The following is a 22,653-nucleotide window of genomic DNA, read 5'->3' on the forward strand; positions in this document are numbered from 1 at the left end:
AACAATTGTGTGCTTAACCATGTACTAACATTTCCATGTACATAAATCCTGAATGTCCCAATCCCTTATTGTTCACAAATCCAATTCGGTTTCAAATCTGATTTAGGGCTGAATGTGAATTTTGCAAGTAATAGAATGCATTCATTCAGACACTGACGTCTGATATCTGGTGTATCTACAATTTTGCCTTGTTATGTAATTTGTGTGTTTTTAAGGGGTTCAAATTACAAATATATTACAATATGCATTCAGAATATGCCAAAAGTAAGAGTTTTGTCTGAACAAAGCTTTAGAGACCTGATCGTAAAACTGCAGTCTCATGCAATCATTTAAACAACATATAGGCTGCAAACATAGTAGCATACCTACAGTCGTAGTCAGATTATTCTGAAAAGTAAAATTATTTATCAATACAATAAAGTTTGTCATCCAGTTTATATTCATTATGACATTTCTCAGCTTTAAAGAATGAATTACTTGCTATAACTACATGGAAAGTCTGAAAGAACAACATAGTCAAATGGTTCCCCATACCAAAGACATCAAGACAAAGGCCCAAGGCCCACTGTGGCAGGATGGCGATTGCTCATGTCACAATTTTTGATAAAAAGCATATCAAAAGTACTGGGGGGAAAACTAACTGCACCTCAAGGATTTTGTCAGGTACAAAGTATATTCTGGAGACATCATAAACAGTGTAACAGTTTAATTTTATTCACAGCCTGTAACTTTCTCCACTTCTCAGGGTGATTCTGGAGGACCTTTGGTGTGCAACAAAGTTGCAATTGGTGTCATTTCATTCAATCAGCCAAAGAAATGTGACTCATCTACGTTACCCAATGTCTACACCAATATTTCCAAATTTATGCCTTGGATTATTTTTGGTGTGAAGCATAAACTTAATTAACAAACCTTTTATTTCCTAAAAAATCCACTGTTGATTGTATGTGTGGATTTTTGGAGATCATGTGACAAACACCAAACACTTTTCAGTGGAAAGATTAGCTCGACCCTTCTCAGCAGGTTTCCTGTGGGGGGACTGATCGCATCGCATGTGGTCAGACACCCTGTGAGAAAACCTCTAGTTTGCAAAGAAAATCGAATTAGTCATGAGATTCACAATAGATTACAAAAGGTCTATTCTTAATGGAAGCACCAGAAAATGTACGTATCATGACACTTCTACAGTAAAAAAAATAAAATAAATAAAAATTGTATATATATATATATACACATATATACACACAACCTTTTCTGAGAAGACTGAAGACACCATGCAACAAAACAATAAACCTGCTAATCTGAAGAAAAGACCCCAAAGAAAGCCACTTCTGAACTCATCTTGTGACATATGAAAGTAGGTCACTGAAAGTAGACTCTGGTTGTCAGAAGCTTGACACTTCCTGATTTTAATTCTTTCATGTTTGGTATCATTTTAAACGTCTCAGTGTGATTGGTAAAATTACCTCGATTTCACAACAGTAACTCATATTATGAGAAAGATTAAAATAATTAAAATAATTCTGTCCTGCTGTTAAAGGTGTGTGGCTCTCACAAGGTCTCTGTGGCAAATGCTTTCATATCCCTCACCAGGCGTGACCCTTGGGTCACTGGATCCTGTTCAGCCAAAAGGTCTTCTGTAATTTACAACTTAGAGGCTTTTTTACGCAACACCATTTTCAACTACAAGTATAAAACTTTTTATGCATTTTAGCTGTTCATTTACACGACAACAAAGTATAAACAGCACAAATCTAATAGCACAGAATACACATCACCGTTGTGATCGAAGATTGTCACTCTAAACTCCTCTCTCTGCTAGTCTACTATGCTCTGATTGTACAGACGGCTCAGTCTTTTGTAATTGGTCTATAGTTGGAAACAAGTTGTAAATGTGATATGGCATTTTAGTTATGTGCGGATTTCTTAACAGGGAGATTCAGAAGGTCCTTTGGTTTGTGGAAACACTGCTGTTGGGGTCACATCTTTCGGTGACACTTAATCGTAATGTGTATTGCCAACATGACATCATGACTTTTGCGTAAACATACACGCCACTTTCAAGTCAAGTGGCGTTTTATCTATACACATTTTGAACTGTTCGCGTGTATGTACACGCCGTTAAATGACTGAGCGAAACAAAGCAAAATGTAGATCTACATCTGGGGAGAGATTTTTTTTCATAGGATGGTAGAGGAAGACTCATAAATTGTATTAACCCCAGTGACGGGTAGGTTTAGGGAAGGGGTTGGGGTAGGTTATATATTTATATATACAGCGATAACGTTAAGTCAATGGCGTTCACAAACACGCTGAAAAGCGATTATGCGTGTTGATGGCACGCCAAAAATGGAAATTTGAATTGGAGTCTGGTATTGTGTATACTAAAATTTCTGAACATATTGAATGGATCCATAAAAAATGTGGGGAAAATGAAGAAAGGATTTTTCCTGAATTCTTCCAACAACTTTTTATTTAAATTCAAGTATCACATGTCAACATGACATCATGACTTTTGTGTAAACATACACGCCACTTTTGAGTCAAGTGGCGTGTTATCTCTACGCATTTTGAGCTATCCGCATGTATGCGTACATGTCTACGGCATTAACATCCCAGTGATTACGCGTGTCTGTACACGCCGTCAAATGTCCGCATGAAACGAAGCAAAATGTACATATACATCTGGGGAGCGATCTTTCTTTTTCCTAGGATGGTAAGGGAACACTCATAAATGCCATTAACCCCAGTGATGGGTAGGTTTAGGGACGGGGTTGAGGTAAGTCATATATTTATATTCAAGATAAAATACAAAAAAATATTATACCATATTTAACACACTTCAAGACATGTTTCAGTGTTTCATTTTAAGACAGGTCTTGTGGGATTCGAGAACTTTGATGCGTTGTATCCCAATCTCCCATTGCTAATTTCAAAATGTCATTTCAGAATCATAACTAGCAATGGAGGATAGACCACTGCATGCAGTCATGAGAGAGAAAGATTGGTGTGTCTGAAATTGTGCGGCTCGTTCCATCAGTGATGTTATCACCTTATTACTGAGAAATACCATGTAGATTTTTAGTACGAGAACTAATCGATAAAATATTGCGGGCAGAGCTGATAACAAGTTTCTGTGACTATGTGTGGGTTGGAAAGAGATGTGCTGTTTATAGATAATTTCATTTAAGTTTTAATAGTTAGCTATGTTTCTTTTCTTGACTCCTTATACTGTTTTTGATTCTTTTGTTGTGGTAGGCTGCAAAGCTCTTGTGAATAAATGAAATCATCTGGCGAACTGGTCAAGACTTGGCTGGAACTACTTCAGCCATGCTGTTATAGAAGAAAAAAGTTAATTGCGCACATTCGTCGATTGTTGTTGGTCCGGTCTTCTGTAAAGGGTGTGTGCAACTTTACAAACCTAATCTGTGCTGCCATGTTCTTTTTAGAGAGAAGAAGCTTTCTACTGGCAACCCTTCATTGAAAAAGATAGGATAAAGATAGAAAAGGATAGGAAAAAATAGAAAAATGGGCCTCGAAGGGCCTTCAAAACATGCCATACTTATCCAATGTTTTCTAATTGAACTGCCATGACCTTTAACATTTCACATGTTAACGGAGGCCTGTAGAGTCTGAGGTGCAGTTCTTGGGTGTTTTGCGATTACTCTTAGAATTGCACGGTTTAAATTTTCAGGGTCTTCCACTCCTGGGGAGATTGGTCTTTCCCACTTGTGAATAATCTTCCTTACTGTAGAATGATGGACTTCGAATTGTTTGGAAATGGCTGTATAAACCTTCCCAGATTGAAAAATGTCTTCTCTAAGATCATTGCTGATGTCTTTCCTCCTTGGCATTGTTAACACACACTTGAAGGCTCCAGACCAGCAAACTGCCAAAACATCTGCTTTTATAGAGGTGATTACATTTGCTGACGATCAATCCATCATAGACATTTGATTAGCATCGCCTGACTGCTACTTACCCTCTTCATTCCTCTAGAGGCAGTAAAGGTGCACTTGGTTTGTCACCCTGGCTTTTCCATTTTGGCCTAGTTTTTGTTAAATAAAAAATGATATGGTGTAAAATGTCATGTGGTGTTTATCTGAGGTTGTATTTACCTAATTTTAAGACCTGCCAAGAACCTGATGTTTTTTTTTTATTATGTCCTAATACATACAACCATAGAAATCAATAGGGTGTCTTTTCTTTTTCACATGACTGTATGAGGTAATGCGGACACAAAGCTAAGCATTTCTTATAAATAATTCCAGTCAGTTATTCTGCTTGCCATTTGCTACATGTTCCAGTGTTTTATTCTGTGACCGGTTCAGGTTTTTGTCCTTAAAATGAACATTTCCTAAATATATACTCACCACCATCCAAGATGTTCATGTCTTTCTTTCCTCAGTAGAAAAGAAATTAAGTTGTTGGGTTTTTTTTTTTTTTTAGGAAAAAATTCAGGATTTTTCTCCAAAAAACAGACTTCAATTGGAACCAACGTTTTGAAGTCCAAATCAATGCAGTTTCATAGGGCTATGAAGTGCTTCAAACGGCTCTGCACGATCCCAGCTGAGGAATTAGGATCTTATCTAGCAAAACGATCAGCCATTTTCTACGTTTTGAAAATGTTTTCAGACTTTCCCTACAGAACATTAAACACTAACAGATCTCTCAAAATCTCTGCATCCTACTTATTACAATTCAGACTTTATTTCTCTCATACTAACCTATGTATTGAGAATTAACAGAGGTTAAGTTGATATTTTATTGAAAATAATAAAGTCACCATGATTGAGATCAGTGTTTGCTTTAGTTGGGCTCTTGATCCTTTAGTATTAACATTACTATTCTTTTGGCTGTTTAAACTGAGTGTTTCTGATACATAATTTTTATTGTGGGAATGTGAGGGAAACTTAGATCAAATGATCAGTCTCTTATTACTGACAATAGTTTTCATGCAGTTTCCTGCTATATTGATGCCACCTAGTGTAATATCTGAATATGAAATTATATATGTATTAGTTGTTAATTTTGCATGCCAAGAAAATCCAGCAGTGCTATTATACTCAGATTTTAGTATAATTTTAGAAGTCATTATGCAGAAAATGTTTTGACAGGATCATAGATTCACTCAGACAATAAGAATCAGCATATTAATTGCAATAATGGTGACAATGAAAAAAACTTTTTGAACTCTTATAAAGTAACAAAAAGGCTTTGTTGATTGTCACCATTGTTGAGATTCATATGTTGATTCTTGATGTCTCTATACTCCAAAGAAAAAGAAAAGAAAAAAACAGCTCAAAACATTTTCTGTATAATATATATTTTAATAAAAATTTCAGACGGTTATAATTCTGATGCCACTATATTTCAAGGGTCATGTGAAAATGTATGACATTAATCATAGATTTTGCATAAAACTGATGTTCATCTACACTCACCTAAAGGATTATTGGGATAGGAACACCATACTAATACTGTGTTTGACCCCCTTTCGCCTTCAGAACTGCCTTAATTCTATGTGGCATTGATTCACCACGGCATTCTTTAGAAATGTTGGCCCATATTGATAGGATATTATCTTGCAGTTGATGGAGATTTGTGGTATTCACATCATTACACCACCAGCCTGCACAGTGATTAAGGCATTCTGTTTTCGTTTAACTTGGTGAATTTGTGCAGAATTCACATTTGGTTTGGATTTGGCCAGCAAAAATTCACTGACCAATGGTAAATGTGTCTGCTCCATAACAATTAAAAAACACAATTCAGACATTACATTTAAGAGGAATGAGGAGCAGCTTTTGGGAGTCTTTCTCACCTCTGAGTCTTTCGTTCTGTTCACAAAGATTCAGATCTTACAAAGCTGAAGTGTAAGATAAATAGTTGATTCAATTTAAACTGAATATATGGAACATGTTTGCCATCCATCCTAATTCATCTCTGCAATTCCCTCAACTCAACACCAGAGGTCAACATCTCCAGCTCTCTAAATCTGACTTCTAAATGGAGCCTTTTACATTTCCATTGTTCTCAGAAGCAGAAGTCATCATAGTTTGATTAACTTCTATAACAGTGAATGGGAGATGACAGCAAATTAAATTTTTGTATTTCCATTTGCTTCATGAGTGTAATAAAAAAAATCCATGATGGCGTTTCTGCGACTTTTCGAAAGGGGGGAAAATATCGAGAGATTGATGTGGAGTTTGCGGTCACTCCCACAGCCGTTGCTTTAAAAACACCCTCAAAGCAGTGTTTTTCTTTTTTTATTTTTTTAATTTACTGCCTTGGTAATGTAACACACACAGTACAGTGTAATGAATGTGTATTCAATTATATTTATTTTTATTTTTAAATATGTGAAATATTACTAGATTTGCGAGACTGATCTCATGAAGTAGCGCGTGTATGACACGGCAATTCGTATTTCCATTTTTGGCGTGCTATCAAGACGCATAATCGCTTCAGCGTGTTTGTGAATGCCGTTGACTTAACGTTATTACTGTATAAATAAATATATCACTTACCTCAACCCCGTCCCTAAACCTACCCATCACTGGGGTTGATGGCATTTATGAGTGTTCCCCTACCAGATCGCTCCCCAGATGTAGATCTATGATCTACATTTTGCTTCGTTTCGCTCGGACATTTGACGGCGTGGACAGACACGCGGAATCACTTGGACATTAATGGCGTAGACGTACACGCATACACACGGATAGCTCAAAATGCGTTGAGATAACACGCCACTTGACTCGAAAGTGGCGTGTAAGTTTACGCAAAAGTCATGATGTCGTGTTGGCCACTTGGGTTGTTATGTTGGTTTTCCATAAATGTATACTGTTGTTTAAGGTTACGAATTGTAAAAATATTCCAGTAACAAAATGTATGCTGACCTACTTAGCACTTCTAGATCTAGACATGTGGCATAAAAATGAGACCACAAGGATTAACACCTCATCCACAAACTGAAGAAAAAAAAGACTTGTTAGCAGCTCATTGTCTCCACCCACCCGTATATATTTATACAGTGTTTTATCATGAGAGCTCACTGATCGTCTCCTTCATCATGACCATCATCATCAGCATCTCTCTGCTCCAGCTGGCCTCTCTGCTGCCACATCTGACCTTCACTGGTGAGAATGACTGAACTGAATATTGATTCATCACTAATTCAATGTCATATAGACTCTATTGCTGACGCCTCATGTTCCTTGTCATGGCGAATATGTCAACTAACAGCACCATTTCTCTCTCTCTCAGCTCATGTGGATGTGGGTATAGTGAATGGCACAGTAGCCGAACCCCACTCCAGACCTTACATGGTTTCTATTCAGAAGAACAGGCTCCATTTGTGCGGTGGATTCCTCATTTCTGATCAGTTTGTCTTGACTGCTGCACACTGCCATATGAAGTAAGACTTGTGTTTAGTCTGAACTGCAATTATGGTTGATTATTTATGGAGACTTTTAAAGGGATACTCCACTTTTTTTTTTTTGGAAATTAGCTCATTTTACCACTCCCCCAGAGTTAAACAGTTGGGTTTTACCGTTTTCAAATCCATTCAGCCGATTTTTTGATATTTAGAAGTATGTCAGTAACCAGACAGTTTCTGGTCACATTGACTTCCATAGTAGGAAAAAAATATACTATGGAAGTCAATGAGACCAGAAACTGTCTGGTTACTAATATTCTTCTAAATATCAGAAAATTGGCTGAATGGATTTGAAAATGGTAAAAACCCAACTGTTTAACATGAGCCTATTTCCAAAAAAAGTGGAGTATCCCTTTAATATAAAATGACAGTAGTATATAGTTTACACACTTTTGTTATCAAATCAGTATGCTCAATATGTTTTATTAAAAGAATGCATAAAACTTTGAAAAATAATTCTACTTTCTTTCAAAAGTGATGAAAAACTGACAGCCGTGGTTGGTGCGCACAACCTAAAAAATGAGAATGATTGTTCAGTCCGCATCGGAGTTAAGTCCTACATCAAGAAGAATGACATTATGCTTTTGCAGGTAAATTTCTACACTTGTTCCAGATGCAGAAGAAAGAAAAAAAAATCGAAACAATAAAAATAAAACATATAAAAACTCGCTTCCAGGGCACCTGCACTATAACCTCATAAAATTAAGAAAAATATAAACTGTGGTTTAATCTAATGAATGCTTATAATGAATGCTTTTTAATTACAGCTACGGCAAAAAATCACACGAAGCGAAAATGTAAATTGGATATCATTACCAAAGAAAAAAAACAAAGCAAAAAAAAAAACCCCCAAAAAAGATCCTGATTGTAGTGTTGCGGGCTGGGGAAGTCTGTACATGAACGGTCCAGGGAGTGATTGTCTAATGGAGGCCAAAGTGAACATATTGAATCACGCAGAATGTGAAAACCAATGGGGAAAATTAGGCTCACAGATGATGTGTGCATATGGCCATGGTGGATCCTGCGAAGTATGTAATCATTTTCAATGGAGTTTTAATTGTGATATTGCATTTTATTGATGTGTTGATCTGTGTTTTTAACAGGGGGATTCAGGAGGTCCTTTGGTTTGTGGAGACACTGCAGTTGGTGTCACATCTTTTGGTGACGATAAAAACTGTAATTCACAAAATCATTCTAATGTGTATACTAAGATTTCACCATATCTTCAATGGATACATAAAAAGATAAAACAATTTTAAGTTACTTTATTGAAAATAAAAAAGGGAAAGTATTTCCTGAATTCTTCCAAAAACACAACTTTTATCATTAAAAGCATCACATGGTAAGCATCAATCGGTCTGAGTGTCTTCATTTATCACAACTATTACATGTGGGGCATAAGTCATTTCATATTAACAAGTATGTCCAGAGGTGTACAGTAACGAAGTACATTTACTTGAGTACTGTTCTTTAAGGCTTGAAGCTTACGCTGCTATTTTGAACCAATAATCAGAACAAAAGGCAGTTGAAGGATGACTTGTATAATTCAAATATTTATCTGACTCCAATATAATGAATCTGACTCCATTAAAGTTGTTGTTATTCTTTAACCTCTTATTCTTTAAATGTTTCTTTCTTAGAACTGATAGGGAAACGTAGAATTTAACCTGAATGTTTAGATAATGAAAGTTATAATCACTTTAGCTTTCAACATCATCAGTGATAAAAGCAAGGATTCTAAAGTAATTTATTAAGTTACATTTTAAATATACAGACGATAGAATAGCAAAGCATTGTTAATCGAGTGGTATACCAACAGCAAACCCGACCGACAGGAAACCCAAAGATGAGGCAAGTGGGTCGTGATCAAGAGGGGGAGGAGAACATTCAACTATTTTCATCAACGCATGTTTAAGCGATAATACCTAGATTGTAGGAGACCTTAATATCTCTATTAACTTCACCATTGTTCAGTTCAGTTTATAAGCTGTCAGATGAGACCAAACATGGCATAGTTACATATTAGGACACACTAGTAAATGAGCCAGGGAACTACACTGCATGCGACCTTTTGAAATCCCATTGCGACCCTAATTTTTAATGGGTCGCAAATGTATCACTGACTATTTTGACGGGTCTGTTTTTTTAGTTTCTTTCGGGTTGTATTTAATCTTCTAAAACCTGTCGGATCGTCCGCTTTTTGTCCCGCCAAAGCCTTTTTTGATCGGCGAGTGTTGTATAGTAGAATGACTGATGCATTTGACAGGGCGCAAACGAGCTGAGAGAGCGAGGGAGAGAGCGCCCTGGCTGCGCACGCACACTCTAACGTCTTCACACAACACAAGCGCTGACTTGCTCTATCTCTCTCTCCCTCCCTCATCGCGCATATTATTCAAAATCAATGGACATGATTGTAAAAGGTTTGTGCCTTTATAATAGGCATGCTAATCACAATCATATAGGCTACCATCTGGGCCTGCATGGCGGCAGGAAAAAGACGCAGAGATGTAAGACACCGTGTCTCTACCTTACGGTGATTTTGCTACACCAAAGGTAGATTTGCGCTCTGGAGTTCGGCTGATAAACTCTGCCATGAGCTAACTAATTATATTGCTAGCGCTGATATTGACATCGACTAACGTTACATGATCACTAGTAGTTTTTTAGACTAGTTTTTTTGTGCTGTGTAGGCTGAATCGTAATCGTGTGATTCACGTCAAGACACCTGATTGGCTAATACTACACACTGAAGATAAATTAAATAATGTTTTATTAAATAATTACTAAAAATATCCCTCTCTTCATCCCACACCCCAAACATGGCATACAAAATGTTGTGGAACAGAAACAACAACCAGAGATATAAACTATCATTTTATGTTCATCACAGTTTGCCAACAGTACTGCATCCATGATTCTACATTGATTAAAAAAGAAAATCAAATGTATTTTAATGGTAATTATTTTATACGTAAATCATTTTTTTATAATTCCGATGAGAATAAAGTGTTAATTAAAATTAAGGAAAACAAATATATTGATCTGAAATATAGCAAATTAATTTTACATTAATTCAAGTACAATTACCGAACATATATCAGGGTCATTGTGTCTTTTTATAAATTTAATTAATAAACTAATTATATAAAACTATTGTCAGTGCACTACAAATAAACTGGTTCTATGCCTTTATTAATAAAATGTAAACAACTTAAAAATACAAGGCTTAAGAGATTTATAAAAATGCCTTCTGCATTTTTGTTTTGCTTTTCACTCCATTGTACCAAAATCGTACCGAACCGTCTGGACCCAGGTATGAACCCAACCGTGACTTCTGTACCGTTCCACCCCTAATGCAGTACAGTTTCATTATTACTCATTACTATCCAGAGAGCGGCTTACTATAAATAATTTGTGCGACCAAATCATGTTTTGCGCCAGTAACTGAAAAAGTTAGTAGCGCAAGTGCCACCAGTGGAAAAGGTTAGTGTAGTTCCCTGTGAGCAGTATGTAGTTAAAAACATACATCCTGTCAAGCAAATGATACACACGTCTCATTGAAGTGCAAATGAGACATTACCAACGTGTCTATCTTCAAAGAAGTGCAATCTAAAAATGCAGAGGCACCAAAGTCTGAGGCAAAGATTCAAGATCTTCAAACTACTAGCTGAGCAGTTAGCCCTGACTGAAAAGCGTAAAAATCCCCCCAAACATTTACAGCGATTGGACTAAGGGCCAATCCCAATTCTACCCCTTACCCCTTCACTTTCCCCTTCCCCTCCGTTTTGCGCGTCCACGTGAAGGGGTAGGGTTGTCCCAATTCTCTTTTGGTTGGAGGGGGAGGGCTAGGGGGAAGGGCCAGATAGCCCTTCAAACGAAGATTTTTCGAGAGCACACTTCAAACGAAGGGGTACGAGAAGTGTCACTGCTAACCCAGGCTGGCTGCCCAAGCAACAAAGGAGACCCATAAATTTAAGTATTTGTGGCTTTAATAAGTATTGTAACGACAAATAATGATTTGCTTTATGTTACATTCAATATTGTGTTCATATTTACGGTCAGTTTCTTCACAGAAACGTTTGTAAAAAAATCGCTAAAATTACTGTAGTTTGCTATAGTCCTGCAACATATTTTCGTCGTCTCCGTTGTTTCCTGCGAACTTCACAAGATAAATGCAAGAAAATAGCTGTAACCCACGCGACTGAGATAACTGCAGCTGTCGACGGCATCTTGGACGTTGTGATAAACAGCGCATCTCCTGTGACGTAGGCGCTAGCGACGACTTATAATGACGTTTAACGGAGGCGTAGTGGTGTCCCATTTCTTAGGGGAATATTTTCACCCCTACGCATTGCCACTCTGTTTCAAGGGTCAAGGGGAAGGCGAAGGGGTAGGGCTAGTGGAAAGTGAAGGGGTGAGGGGTAGAATTGGGATTGGCCCTAAAAAGCAGCACTTCTCAGATGAGGCAGCCTGCTCTAATAATCCTGTATCTTTTCAGACAGATGAAGCATGTGATAAAGTTTCGAAAACAGTGCTTGTTTCAGCCCTGAACGTGATATGGCACCCAAACGGCACAGAGTCAACCATTCGGCATCCTTTAACGGTAACTAAATGTAACTTGTTTAAAGCAGAGATCGAACCATTCCCTTTGAAAGGGCCATTTAAACCAAGGTAGAGACGCATTGTTAGTCGAAAACATGCATTCGATACTTGGCAAAGCAGCAAAAGGACCAAATTTGCATCACAACTGGCAAGAGCAATTTTTGTCACCTTAGGTTGGAGCATGGTCACACAAACACATAGCCACACAGCTAAATACAGTCACACAATCAGGTGTCTCACACAAAGCAGTGTGGAACCAGGGAGAACCCCTTCATCCATTGAAGTCTGACCAAACAACACCATTGGAGGTGACAGGATTGGACAAGAAAGGACAGATAATAGTCATGGGGAAGGTGCCACAGAAGCAGAAGTTTCTACATGAAGGAATGACAAGTCAACTTCTGAAACAGCTAAACCTGTTGCTAAAACTTACAGAAATAAAAACAAAACATATTTCAAAACAGAAATGATATCATGAATCCTACTTTTTAGACAGGTCAAAATAAAATGAAATAAAAAAAAAAACTGTGAAAAGCCTCCAGGATTTGAGTTGTAATATCTTCCTGCAAATGTTTGGCAAGTCTTATCTATCCACAGTTAGTTTCAAGCTCGCACCTGATTTCTCACATCTAACAGAATTTACAAGAAATATTAAGTATGGATTACATAATACATGTCACAGATTAGTCAACTCCCATCAAGAACGCAAACAGCACAGCTATCTTTTCCACTTCATTGCAAAGTGAGACCACCACGAAGCTGTGAAAGAGGAAGTTCGAGAGCTATAAGGGGCAATACCATGCAGCCTACTTTAACACTTTACAGAGAAACCTTCCCAGAACAGCATCATGATCATCTCCACGCTTTTGCTAGTCACACTGTTACCATCTCTGAGCCTTCAAGGTGAGTCTGATTAAAAAAAGACAGATGTCTATTGCATTGCCATTTTTAATGCAGATTTCATGCAGTGCTATCACTACTCTCAATATATTGATCTGAAGGAACATTTAGTCAAATCTAGAAGTCAAATTCTTATTTAACTAATTTCTCTTTCAGCATCTGTGGATGTGGGTATAGTGAACGGTACGGAAGCCAAACCTCATTCAAGACCCTACATGGTCTCCATTCAAAGAAATAACAAACACAAATGCGGTGGCTTCCTTGTGTCTGAACAGTTTGTCATGACGGCTGCACACTGCTTTACAGAGTAAGTTTTTTTTGTTCAGTTAGAATTTCGTTGTGAGTCAGAGTCTCAGGCTGTCGCAAAAGGGTAAAGGTAAAGACATAAAGGAAGTCTGCCAAATATAGTTTGAACCTAAAATGTGTTTAAACTTAAACCTAAACCAAAGTTACCAAACTAAAGTTGACCTAAATATTTGTGTCTTTGTAATGGAAGCATCATAACATAGATGGTTCTAAATTCATATTGTTATACTGCAGGTCAAGCCTAAAAAGCAAAACTCAATTTTGAGCAGTCCTTGTTTACAACTAAAACACGCTTTCTTCTTCGTCTTGACAGAGGAGAGAAGCTGACAGTTGTGGTTGGAGCTCATGACCATAATCATGGTACTAGCCGCATTGAAGTCAAGTTCTACCACATCTACCCTGGGTATGAGTCTAAGAGTCTGCTAAATGACATCATGCTACTTCAGGTAAATGATTCAGCAAGATTTTTCAAAGCAAAAATATTTAATTCTTAAGGCTGAATCCCAATACTCTGTCTTACCCCTTCCCCTTAGTTTTGCGCGTTCACGTGAGAGGAAGGGCTATCCCAATTCTCATTTTGATCTAGGGGTAGGGGTAAGGTGAAGGGGTATATACCCCTTAAGACCAAGAATTTTCACGAGCTTACTTGAAACCAAGGGGTAAGAAATGCACAAGTTTTTTCGCTTAAATGATTGATAAAAAAATATGACTGTCTTGTTTTGTGCTCTACACAATTATACATATATATTTACAACTATGTTGTTTATTGAAACGTTTTTAAAGTTTTTAAAAATCGCTACTTTGCTACGCTAGGCTATGCTAACGTTACATTGCTGATTTGCACAATCAGTCCCACATTTCAAGATCACCCAAAATGTCCAGGATTCAGCTTTTGCTTTCTACAGTCGCCATTCATTATGTGTACATTATTTGACACCGACACGTACGCGATTAGCTTCTCAGATGATGCATTCAGCTTCAAACGGATCCCGACTGAGACGAAAACACGGGAATATTAGATCAACAATACATTCAGATTCACCGATTTAAATGAAAGAATTCAGTCCAATTGAAACAACACCTTGTGCATCTAAACATAATGAATAGTGAAGACGGAAAGCTAAAGCCCAATTCCGGACATTTTGACGGCATCTTGAAAGTTTCAAGAAGTTTGTGATCAACACTTGTCGCCCCGGGTGACGCAGACGCCAGTTAAGGACGATGTAAGATGACGTAACCGAGTGGTGTCTCATTTTATAGGGGTATGTTTGCACTAGCGCTTACCACTCGGTTTCGAGGGACAAGGGCTGGGTGTAAGACAAAGGGGAAGGGGTAAGACAGAGAATTGGGATTCAGCCCAACTATATGCTATACAAAATTCGGAGGCAGGTGGTCATAATATTTTGGCTTATTGATGTATGTAGCAATTACAAAGTACTAGCACCTAGTATTCCCATTATCCTTATAAAATAATTAGGTTAAGTTTGTTATTGATATTAGTTTTGAAAAATGATCAGCATTAACGATTTAATTACTTGATGTAGCTGCGTTTTAAAGTCAACAAGACCAACAAAGTTGACTGGATCTCCATACCAAAGAAAGATAAGGACATCAAGGCCAAGGCCCAATGCAGTGTTGCCGGATGGGGGAAATTAACCACCAATGGTCCAGCAAGTGATAAACTTATGGAGGCTGATGTCACAATCTTTGATAAAAAAGCATGTCAGAAGTACTGGGGGAAGCCATACTCCACCTCAAGGATGGTGTGCGCATGGGGTCGTGGAGGATTTTGTCAGGTACAAAGTAAATTCTGGAGAAATCATAACGAGGGCTTGGGGCCAGAGGGGCGTAAGTGGCATTTTGGGCGAATATGAGTTCTTTATATCAAAATAAAGGTCTCTATGAGCTCTATCCAATGGTGCCAAAATACCTATCTGAGATCAAACTCTATTGAATAAAGCAACAAAAAGGCTTTTTATATATATATATATATATATATTTTAGAACATGTTCCTTGTGTTAACATGCCATACATTTTTTACTTAAATACTCATTCATGTAAGTATGCCTGTGGTTGCAATGTTTGTGGTTTAAGATTAATAATACAGGTTTTGTCTCTCCTGTAAAGTTTGTTAAAAGCCACTTATGCCCCTCTGGCTCCAAGCCCTCAGAAATAGTTCAATAGTATTTACAGCCTGTAACTTTCTCCACTTCTCAGGGTGATTCTGGAGGACCTTTGGTGTGTAAAAATGTTGCAGTTGGTGTTGTTTCATTCAATCAGCCAAAGAAATGTGACTCACCTACATTACCCAATGTCTACACCAAGATTTCCAAATTTCTGCCTTGGATAAAATGTATTTTGGGAAGTGTGAAGCAAAATCTTGATTAATAAACATTTTATTTTCTAACAACATACTCTGTTGAATGTATGCGTGGATTTTTGGAGATTGATTTGACATGTTGATCAGATGCGACACTTTTCAGTGGAAAGATGGCCTCGACCCTTCTCAGCAGGTTTCCTGTGGGGGGCTCAACGCTTCACATGTGGTCAGACACCCTGTGTGAAACACGTTTGCAAAGACATCTGAAATAGAAAACCTGATGACTGTGCAAAAGTAATGAGACGCATCACCATAGTTTAGAAAAGGTCTATTCTAACTGGAAGCACCTAAAAAAGCCACAGTGTTTGCACTTTCCAGGGAAATCTACATAAAAAAAATGACTCACTCACTTTTTTTTCCATACAATGAACAGTGGTAATGGCTGACTTATCCCTTTAAACTGTGAACACATTTTGTAACATAACTATTTAAATTTGATTATATTTATATTTACAGTAAAGATTGAATGAATTGTCTTCAACAATAAGTATTTATGTGCAGTTTTCCAGATTTAAACACTCTAGCTGCATAGAAGACTTGTCATGCATTGTAATCTATTGCTCTGTTCTTTGACTTTTTGTTTTGTTTCATTTTAACTTAGTATAAATCTTTTTTTCAAGTAACAGATATTGTGTCTAAAACATAACAGAACATCAAAGAAATGCAGAACTGTGGTTTACTGTGAAGCGAAGGCATGCCTGACCTTGTACTTTGAGCAGTAAAAAGGCAGTGACACATTTTGCACATGCCACAAGCACAATGAGGGGCTTTACTGCGATTCTGCTCGCCACGGCTATGATTCACATTGCACCTCACAGCTAGCTTTTTTCATTAGTAATGCTTGACCTTTACACATTGCACCAGTGCCATTACAGGGTCTTTTTTTAAGTGTATAGTTATTTTAGGTCGGAAAAAAATACCTATTTTTAGGTATAGGTCGGAAAAAAAACATGAACATGGAGGATTTCTAAATATGTGCCCACAGCTGCAATTTGCACACACAGTTTTTACAACATAGCTTTTTAAAAGAAATAGTTAACCCAAACATTTGTCAGTTTGTTGCAAACTCAAATGATTTTCTTTCTTCTTTGAAAAGATTGCTTTGTGTGAAGAACAGGCCAAAATGCAAGTAATTATTCAGTGAAAGTCTTTTCTCCAGTGAGCATTCCTCAAGAAATCTGCTGTAACCAGATCATTAAGTAATTCATGAATAAATTGTTCAGTTCGATTTGTGAATCATACCAAGCGGTTATTAAAAAAAGAACTGGCTCAAAATAATCATCAATTAACTGATCTGGTCAGTTTAAATCATTGGGCCCTATCATACAGTGCCGCCAGGCGCGACGCACGTGTTTTATGCTAGTTTCAGCCCGACGCAATTATCATTTTCACGTCCTGTGCCACGTTGTTTAAATAGAAAATGCATTTGCACCCATCTGTTCGCCCATGGGCGTGCAGGTCTAAAAACGAGGTGTGTTCTGGGGCATTGTTGGCACATTGCTGTTTTGAGGCAACTGAAATAGCAGTATTGTTTTTTTTTTTTATTTAAAAGGCACATTAGTAATATGCGCCTTTAATTCCGCTATATGTAAATTGCGAATTTGCCATGGCGTGACCGCAACTGGCTTTTAAAGGTAATGGGAGATGAGACTCTGGTTGGTTCATTTCATGTTATGCCCAAAATGTTATGTTATGCGTTGGGTGTGCTGACCATTTTTCCCATTGTTAAACTATAAAAGTGAGTTTGGGCACGCACTAAGCGCACTTGTGCTGCACACTTTAGACCATGCGCTTAGATCGTTAAAATAGGCCCATTGACTCACTAATTTGGTTGCAGTGGTTATCAAGTCAACAGCTTACTGAAGGGGAAGATGTTCTGTGAATAATGACTTTTACTGTCCTGCCTTTTATGAGCCATGCATGTTTACCACTAAATGGAAAGAAAAACTATTTAGAATGTCTGATCTTTGGTTCCACTGGAAGTCAAATGACATTAGAATGAGTAAATGTGAGTTTGACTTCCTGTGTTGTATTTGATTCCAATGAAGAGATGACTGTTCTTGAAGAGGAGTAGAGTAAAGTAGGTTTAAAGGGTAAGGGTTAGTAAAGCAGGTAATGAACTTCTGGCCTTGAGTGTCTCTACTGTTGACATCCACAACTGCAAGAAATCTTGGAAGAAATACAGACAGAACATAAATTGCCATATTGTAGGTTTTTAGATTATGGATTCTACTGAGATTATAAATGAGAACGAGAATGCTCAAAAACTACCTCAACATGTCTGTGCTTGCGTGTAGATTACTTTAGAGAAATAATGCATTCAGACAAAATCCATCTTAAACATGGCTGGGAGACTGAATACACCTCAAAGTTACCATAAATCAGACATTCGATGTGTAAAACTAGCTAATATTGTATACTAGATGAAATAAAACCAAACTTATCTAACATTTGCACACACACAAAAAAATAGGAAATGTACATCTAATGCATTAAATAAAGTAGTGGGACACTAGTCTGTACCCTATTCAAAATGCCACATCAAAATAAGCCATGACTTGGGGTTTAAATCAAACCAGATCACACAAAAATTGAGTTTTCCCCATAGTTTTACTAATATATGCTGGAGAAGATCTTGTATTCAAGGAAAGCAAAAGTTTTTGAAGCACACTATACAATAGGTGCCAAATTCCAGCCTGGTCTCATTGTTAATACGTAGCTATTTTACGTTTTTGCAAAGATAGAAAACGTACTTTTTAGTACGTTTGCATAGATGCTGAAACGTATAATATAGACGTATCTGCAACATTTAAACGTAACATTATTACGTTTTTACAGCTACAAAACGTAAAATATTTACGTATATTCTATATCATAAAGATATCTGGATAATTTCCCTTTTTACTATTTTATAGATAAATGTAAGATCCCGTAACCCTAATCCCAAACCTAAACATACCCATTTTATACTTAATATAAAAAAGGATAAAACGTAACAGACAGGTGTTGGGAAAGGGCAGTTTTATTAACAATATAGCATTAAAATATATTTTGAGCCACCTACTCCTACCCCTAAACCTACCATAACAATTCCTTAAAACTACGTAAAAAACTACAATTATGAAGAAAAACATAACTAACAGACAAGTATAATCACAATAATTTATTTATTGCGAAAATGTCAAAACCGATACCAAAAGCCGTTCACATGATGAAGCGTTGCAGTCGCAGTCTTCTCTCTGGCAGTATTGTAATAGTTTTGTATGAAGTACAGAGCAGAAATTAAATTACTAATGAAAATGTTAATCCGGCTTCGGTTGGTTCGCGCTTCTCCATTTCAAAATTCAAATGAACTAAACTAACCAACCGTCTACAGTCCTTCATGTCGCAAACTGTGACGAAGCAGGGAAGAGCCAATGAACGTTTGATATCGCTGCCGTAAAAGATGACGTATGGGCGCAATATTTGAATTTGAATTCATCACCAGCGCGGGGTTTGACTTGTAACGTTACGGTCGCTGCTGAGAATGGAGATCACGAGTCACGACTGGATAAGAGGCTGAAATCGCTGAATTAGGAGTTGTTTCTTGCAAACAACTATGGATTCTAAAGATTTGGATTACATCAAACTATTAAAATTGATGTCTTTTGTGAATTTTTGTTGTGTTTTATAGGAGAAAACGCTTTATGTGTCTCAAGGTAAATAAACTATTACAAAATGGTTGAACGAGTAACGTTAAAGAATGTATTTTTTAAGGTTTTATACACCATGCAGGCGAAACGAGCAAAATGTTAATATTTATGAGTATTATATCAATAATGCGACTGAAAACTTCATTAATAAGACAGTGGGATGCAATAGAGTCAAAACATAATGCTACGATATTAATATGCATAAATTGTGATACGTACAATGTGTACGTCGGTGGATTTGTTCATACGTAAATAAATTACGTTTTTGTGCTATCAATACGTAAATATTTTACGTTTTAGTACTGTAAATACGTCAGTATTATACGTTTCTGCGCATATAAAACGTAATTATATATACGTATGATAGAACGACACTTTACGTACACATACATACGTATTCTCATGAGATCACGTTGCAAATTCAGCATTTTGCGTCATCTCTGTCAGTCAGGATGTGTCATGTGGTAGAGACCTATATAAATGAATGTTGGTCTCTTTAGCAGCATATTGCCAAGATGACTACAGCGTACAGCCTTTTGCTCTCAGTGGCTTTGACAAGCTTGACACTGACTGGTTAGTAGAAATCATGCTTTACTGATAATACGATAATGACTAAACTGCTTCTGGTTAACTCAAACTTGCATCTTGATTGGTTTAGGCGCATTTGGAGCTGATATCATCAATGGCAAAAAAGCCAAGAAGAGCTCCATGCTTTACATGGCATCAGTTCAGATTGAAGGACAACACAAATGTGGAGGATTCCTGATCGACCCGAGCTACGTGCTCACGGCCGCACACTGCGATAAAAGGTAATATGATAGTTAGTCTACTGTTAAACTGGGATATGTTTGCTGTTCAACAAAACTGTTCACTAATCTGTAATTGTCTTAATGTGAAAGAGGCAACATGACTGTGGTCCTGGGCACCCACAACATCAGTTCACAAGGGGCGAATCTGAGAAGATATACAGTGCAACATAAACATAAGCACCCATCTTTCAAAAACGTGAAAACTGGCAATGACATCATGCTTCTGAAGGTACAATATTTCATTAATAAATTCAAATGTTTTAGAAAATATAATAATAATTATTAAGAGGTCATAATTTAAATACAATTAAATTCTTTATTTTGTTTGCCATTAAAACAGCAGTCTGTAGATTTTTTGAGGGTTACAAATGATCTAAAATACGTATTTGAACAAATACATAACCAGCCAGTGTTCAAACTGCACTTTTCTTGTGTGGAATTCTAGCTGTCCAAGAAGCTGAAAGCCAAAGGTGTGAAAACCATCAAAATCCGGAGCAAGGACAAACCACTGAAGCCTAAATCCAAGTGCCAGGTTGCTGGATGGGGTAAAACCGAAAAGGATAACATGGTGAACGATCTGCTGGTCACAGACGTGTTGACTATCAACTTCACAATCTGCAAGACTATGTGGGAAAAACTGCAAGTAAACCTCCCAGAAAACATCCTGTGTGCTGGAGGCTCCAAGACTAAAAGTGGCGCTTGTCAGGTACTTCTATTTTGGGGATAGTTCATAATCTGTGATTGTACGAACGATGTGATTGTAATCAATATCAAACATATTATTGCAGGGCGATTTGGGTGGACCGCTAGTGTGCAGTGGGAAAGCGGTGGGCATCGTCTCTTTGGATCGCTGCGACTACCCAAATGTTCCCAATATTTATACAGAAATTTCAAAATACAGAGTCTGGATCAAGAAGGTGATCAATGGAGGTGCCTGATATCGTTGAAACTGAATTGTATTGTTGTGCAGGGTGGGTTGTGTTGTCATTCAGTATCATTTTGTTGTTTCTTAGATCTTGTAGGTGCATGAGGCATGTTTGCTTCAGAACGTGCATTTGCTGCCACATTCCTTCCTCTAAGTTCTCATCATTCGTTGTATTTCCGTAGGTTGAAACAGATCTCTGCTCATCTATTTAGGCCATAATGCACACAAAACCCACAAACCCTGTATTTTTTCCACACACAAGTTCTCTTAATCTAACATCTGTTAATAAAACGTAAGCGGCCACAGAAAACTTTCAAAATGAGTCAAGACTTGCAGAAAATGGTTGGGGTCCATCTTGACACATATGCAGCATCACTCTGTGGTAAAGCTGAATAGTGTTACTAACTTGTGCTCTTATGTGGTTACCAGATCGTTTCCGAGATTAACTCCCATAGCTTTGTAAACAATGTTTAAAAAACACATTTACACAGAAGAACTCCATCAAAATAATTGGCATGATTTATTTTACATTAGACAAAGCAACACGGGATTATAAACTATACAAAAGACTACATTTGTGTCTATATGAAAGGTCAATTTTAATGAGCCAGTGCCAGAACACATATATTTTTATCTTCAAATTAGGATTCACCTTGAAGTTTTACAACTTCAAGATACATTTTTTAGTTATTTCTGCAACCATGAGCACAATTGCGTAAAACAAAAATAAAGTAGAAATTTTTGGTTTATACCATTATAATCTCCATATTACATTTTACAAACTTTCAATTGTTGTTCAAAACGTAATGTGATTCAGTATGAAGGGTGAAAACGCATTTGGACATCTCAATGATGGACATTTCATGCTTAAAAAATGTAATGCTTACTGTATTTTGCAAATTATGATTAAACATTGCTGATCAAATAAATAGTTTTGCTAATGACTGAGTCTGTATTTTCACAATGACAAACTATGGGCATGCAGAAAAACATTTGCATGAGCTGCTTGGGAGTTTAATATGGGTTAACTTAGAGAAACAATGCATTCATACACAGACATAAAAACTAGGGATGGACAGCATATTAAACCAGTGACTGAAATCTTTGGTTTGAAATGTTATTTTCCTTCAATAATATTCTAGAACTCTTAAACTAATGAAGTCGTTTTTCCTTTAAACAAACAGACATTGAACGGAGGAGTTTGGCATTCATAAAAGGTTAATTGATAACATTGGGAAATGTTAGAGTTAGATTTGATGATGTGGGAAAAACTGAATTTAGCCAAAATTATTTATTACAGTCAAGGCCAATACCTCAAAAGTGGGACAGGCCAAAAATCACAATATAAAGACGACATGTGATGTGCTTAATTGCACGGTTTCAAACATAGTTCTTAGATTAAGCCAGGATTAGGCCTTAGTTTAATTGGAGCTTTTAAGTGGCTTTTATAAAAATGGTCTCTGGCACCAAGACATTAGCAGCAGATCCTTCAAGTTCTGTTGAGAGGTGGAGCTGTTGAGGATTGATCGTGTTGGTTTAGCACATCCTATCGATGCTCAATTGGATTGAGATCTGGGGAATTTGAAGGCCAGGGCAACAC

The 22,653-nt window shown here is 37.1% G+C and overlaps 3 protein-coding genes across 3 annotated transcripts; all 3 read left to right on the plus strand.

Moving 5' to 3' along the window:
• The first annotated feature begins 7,039 nt into the window (after positions 1-7,039).
• On the plus strand, positions 7,040-8,767 carry LOC120495207 (chymotrypsin-C-like). Its single transcript, XM_039694649.2, has 5 exons — positions 7,040-7,139; positions 7,267-7,417; positions 7,914-8,028; positions 8,206-8,466; positions 8,542-8,767. Exons 1-5 carry the CDS (start codon positions 7,073-7,075, stop codon positions 8,695-8,697), a joined length of 750 nt encoding a protein of 249 aa, XP_039550583.2. The 5' UTR covers positions 7,040-7,072; the 3' UTR covers positions 8,698-8,767.
• A 4,038-nt stretch (positions 8,768-12,805) lies between these two features.
• On the plus strand, positions 12,806-15,661 carry LOC120495289 (granzyme B). The gene is made up of 5 exons (XM_039694782.2): positions 12,806-12,943; positions 13,097-13,247; positions 13,560-13,692; positions 14,791-15,042; positions 15,465-15,661. The coding sequence occupies exons 1-5, from the start codon at positions 12,889-12,891 to the stop codon at positions 15,633-15,635; spliced, it is 762 nt and encodes a 253-aa protein (XP_039550716.2). The 5' UTR covers positions 12,806-12,888; the 3' UTR covers positions 15,636-15,661.
• Positions 15,662-19,832: 4,171 nt separating this feature from the next.
• Positions 19,833-21,991, plus strand: LOC120495287 (granzyme B-like). Its single transcript, XM_039694780.2, has 5 exons — positions 19,833-19,892; positions 19,978-20,128; positions 20,219-20,357; positions 20,574-20,834; positions 20,917-21,991. The coding sequence occupies exons 1-5, from the start codon at positions 19,835-19,837 to the stop codon at positions 21,064-21,066; spliced, it is 759 nt and encodes a 252-aa protein (XP_039550714.2). The 5' UTR covers positions 19,833-19,834; the 3' UTR covers positions 21,067-21,991.
• The last annotated feature ends 662 nt before the right edge of the window (positions 21,992-22,653 follow it).

The sequence above is a fragment of the Pimephales promelas genome, chromosome 2, assembly GCF_988280905.1.
Source record: "Pimephales promelas chromosome 2, fPimPro1.hap1.1, whole genome shotgun sequence".
NCBI classification, from domain to species: domain Eukaryota; kingdom Metazoa; phylum Chordata; class Actinopteri; order Cypriniformes; family Leuciscidae; genus Pimephales; species Pimephales promelas.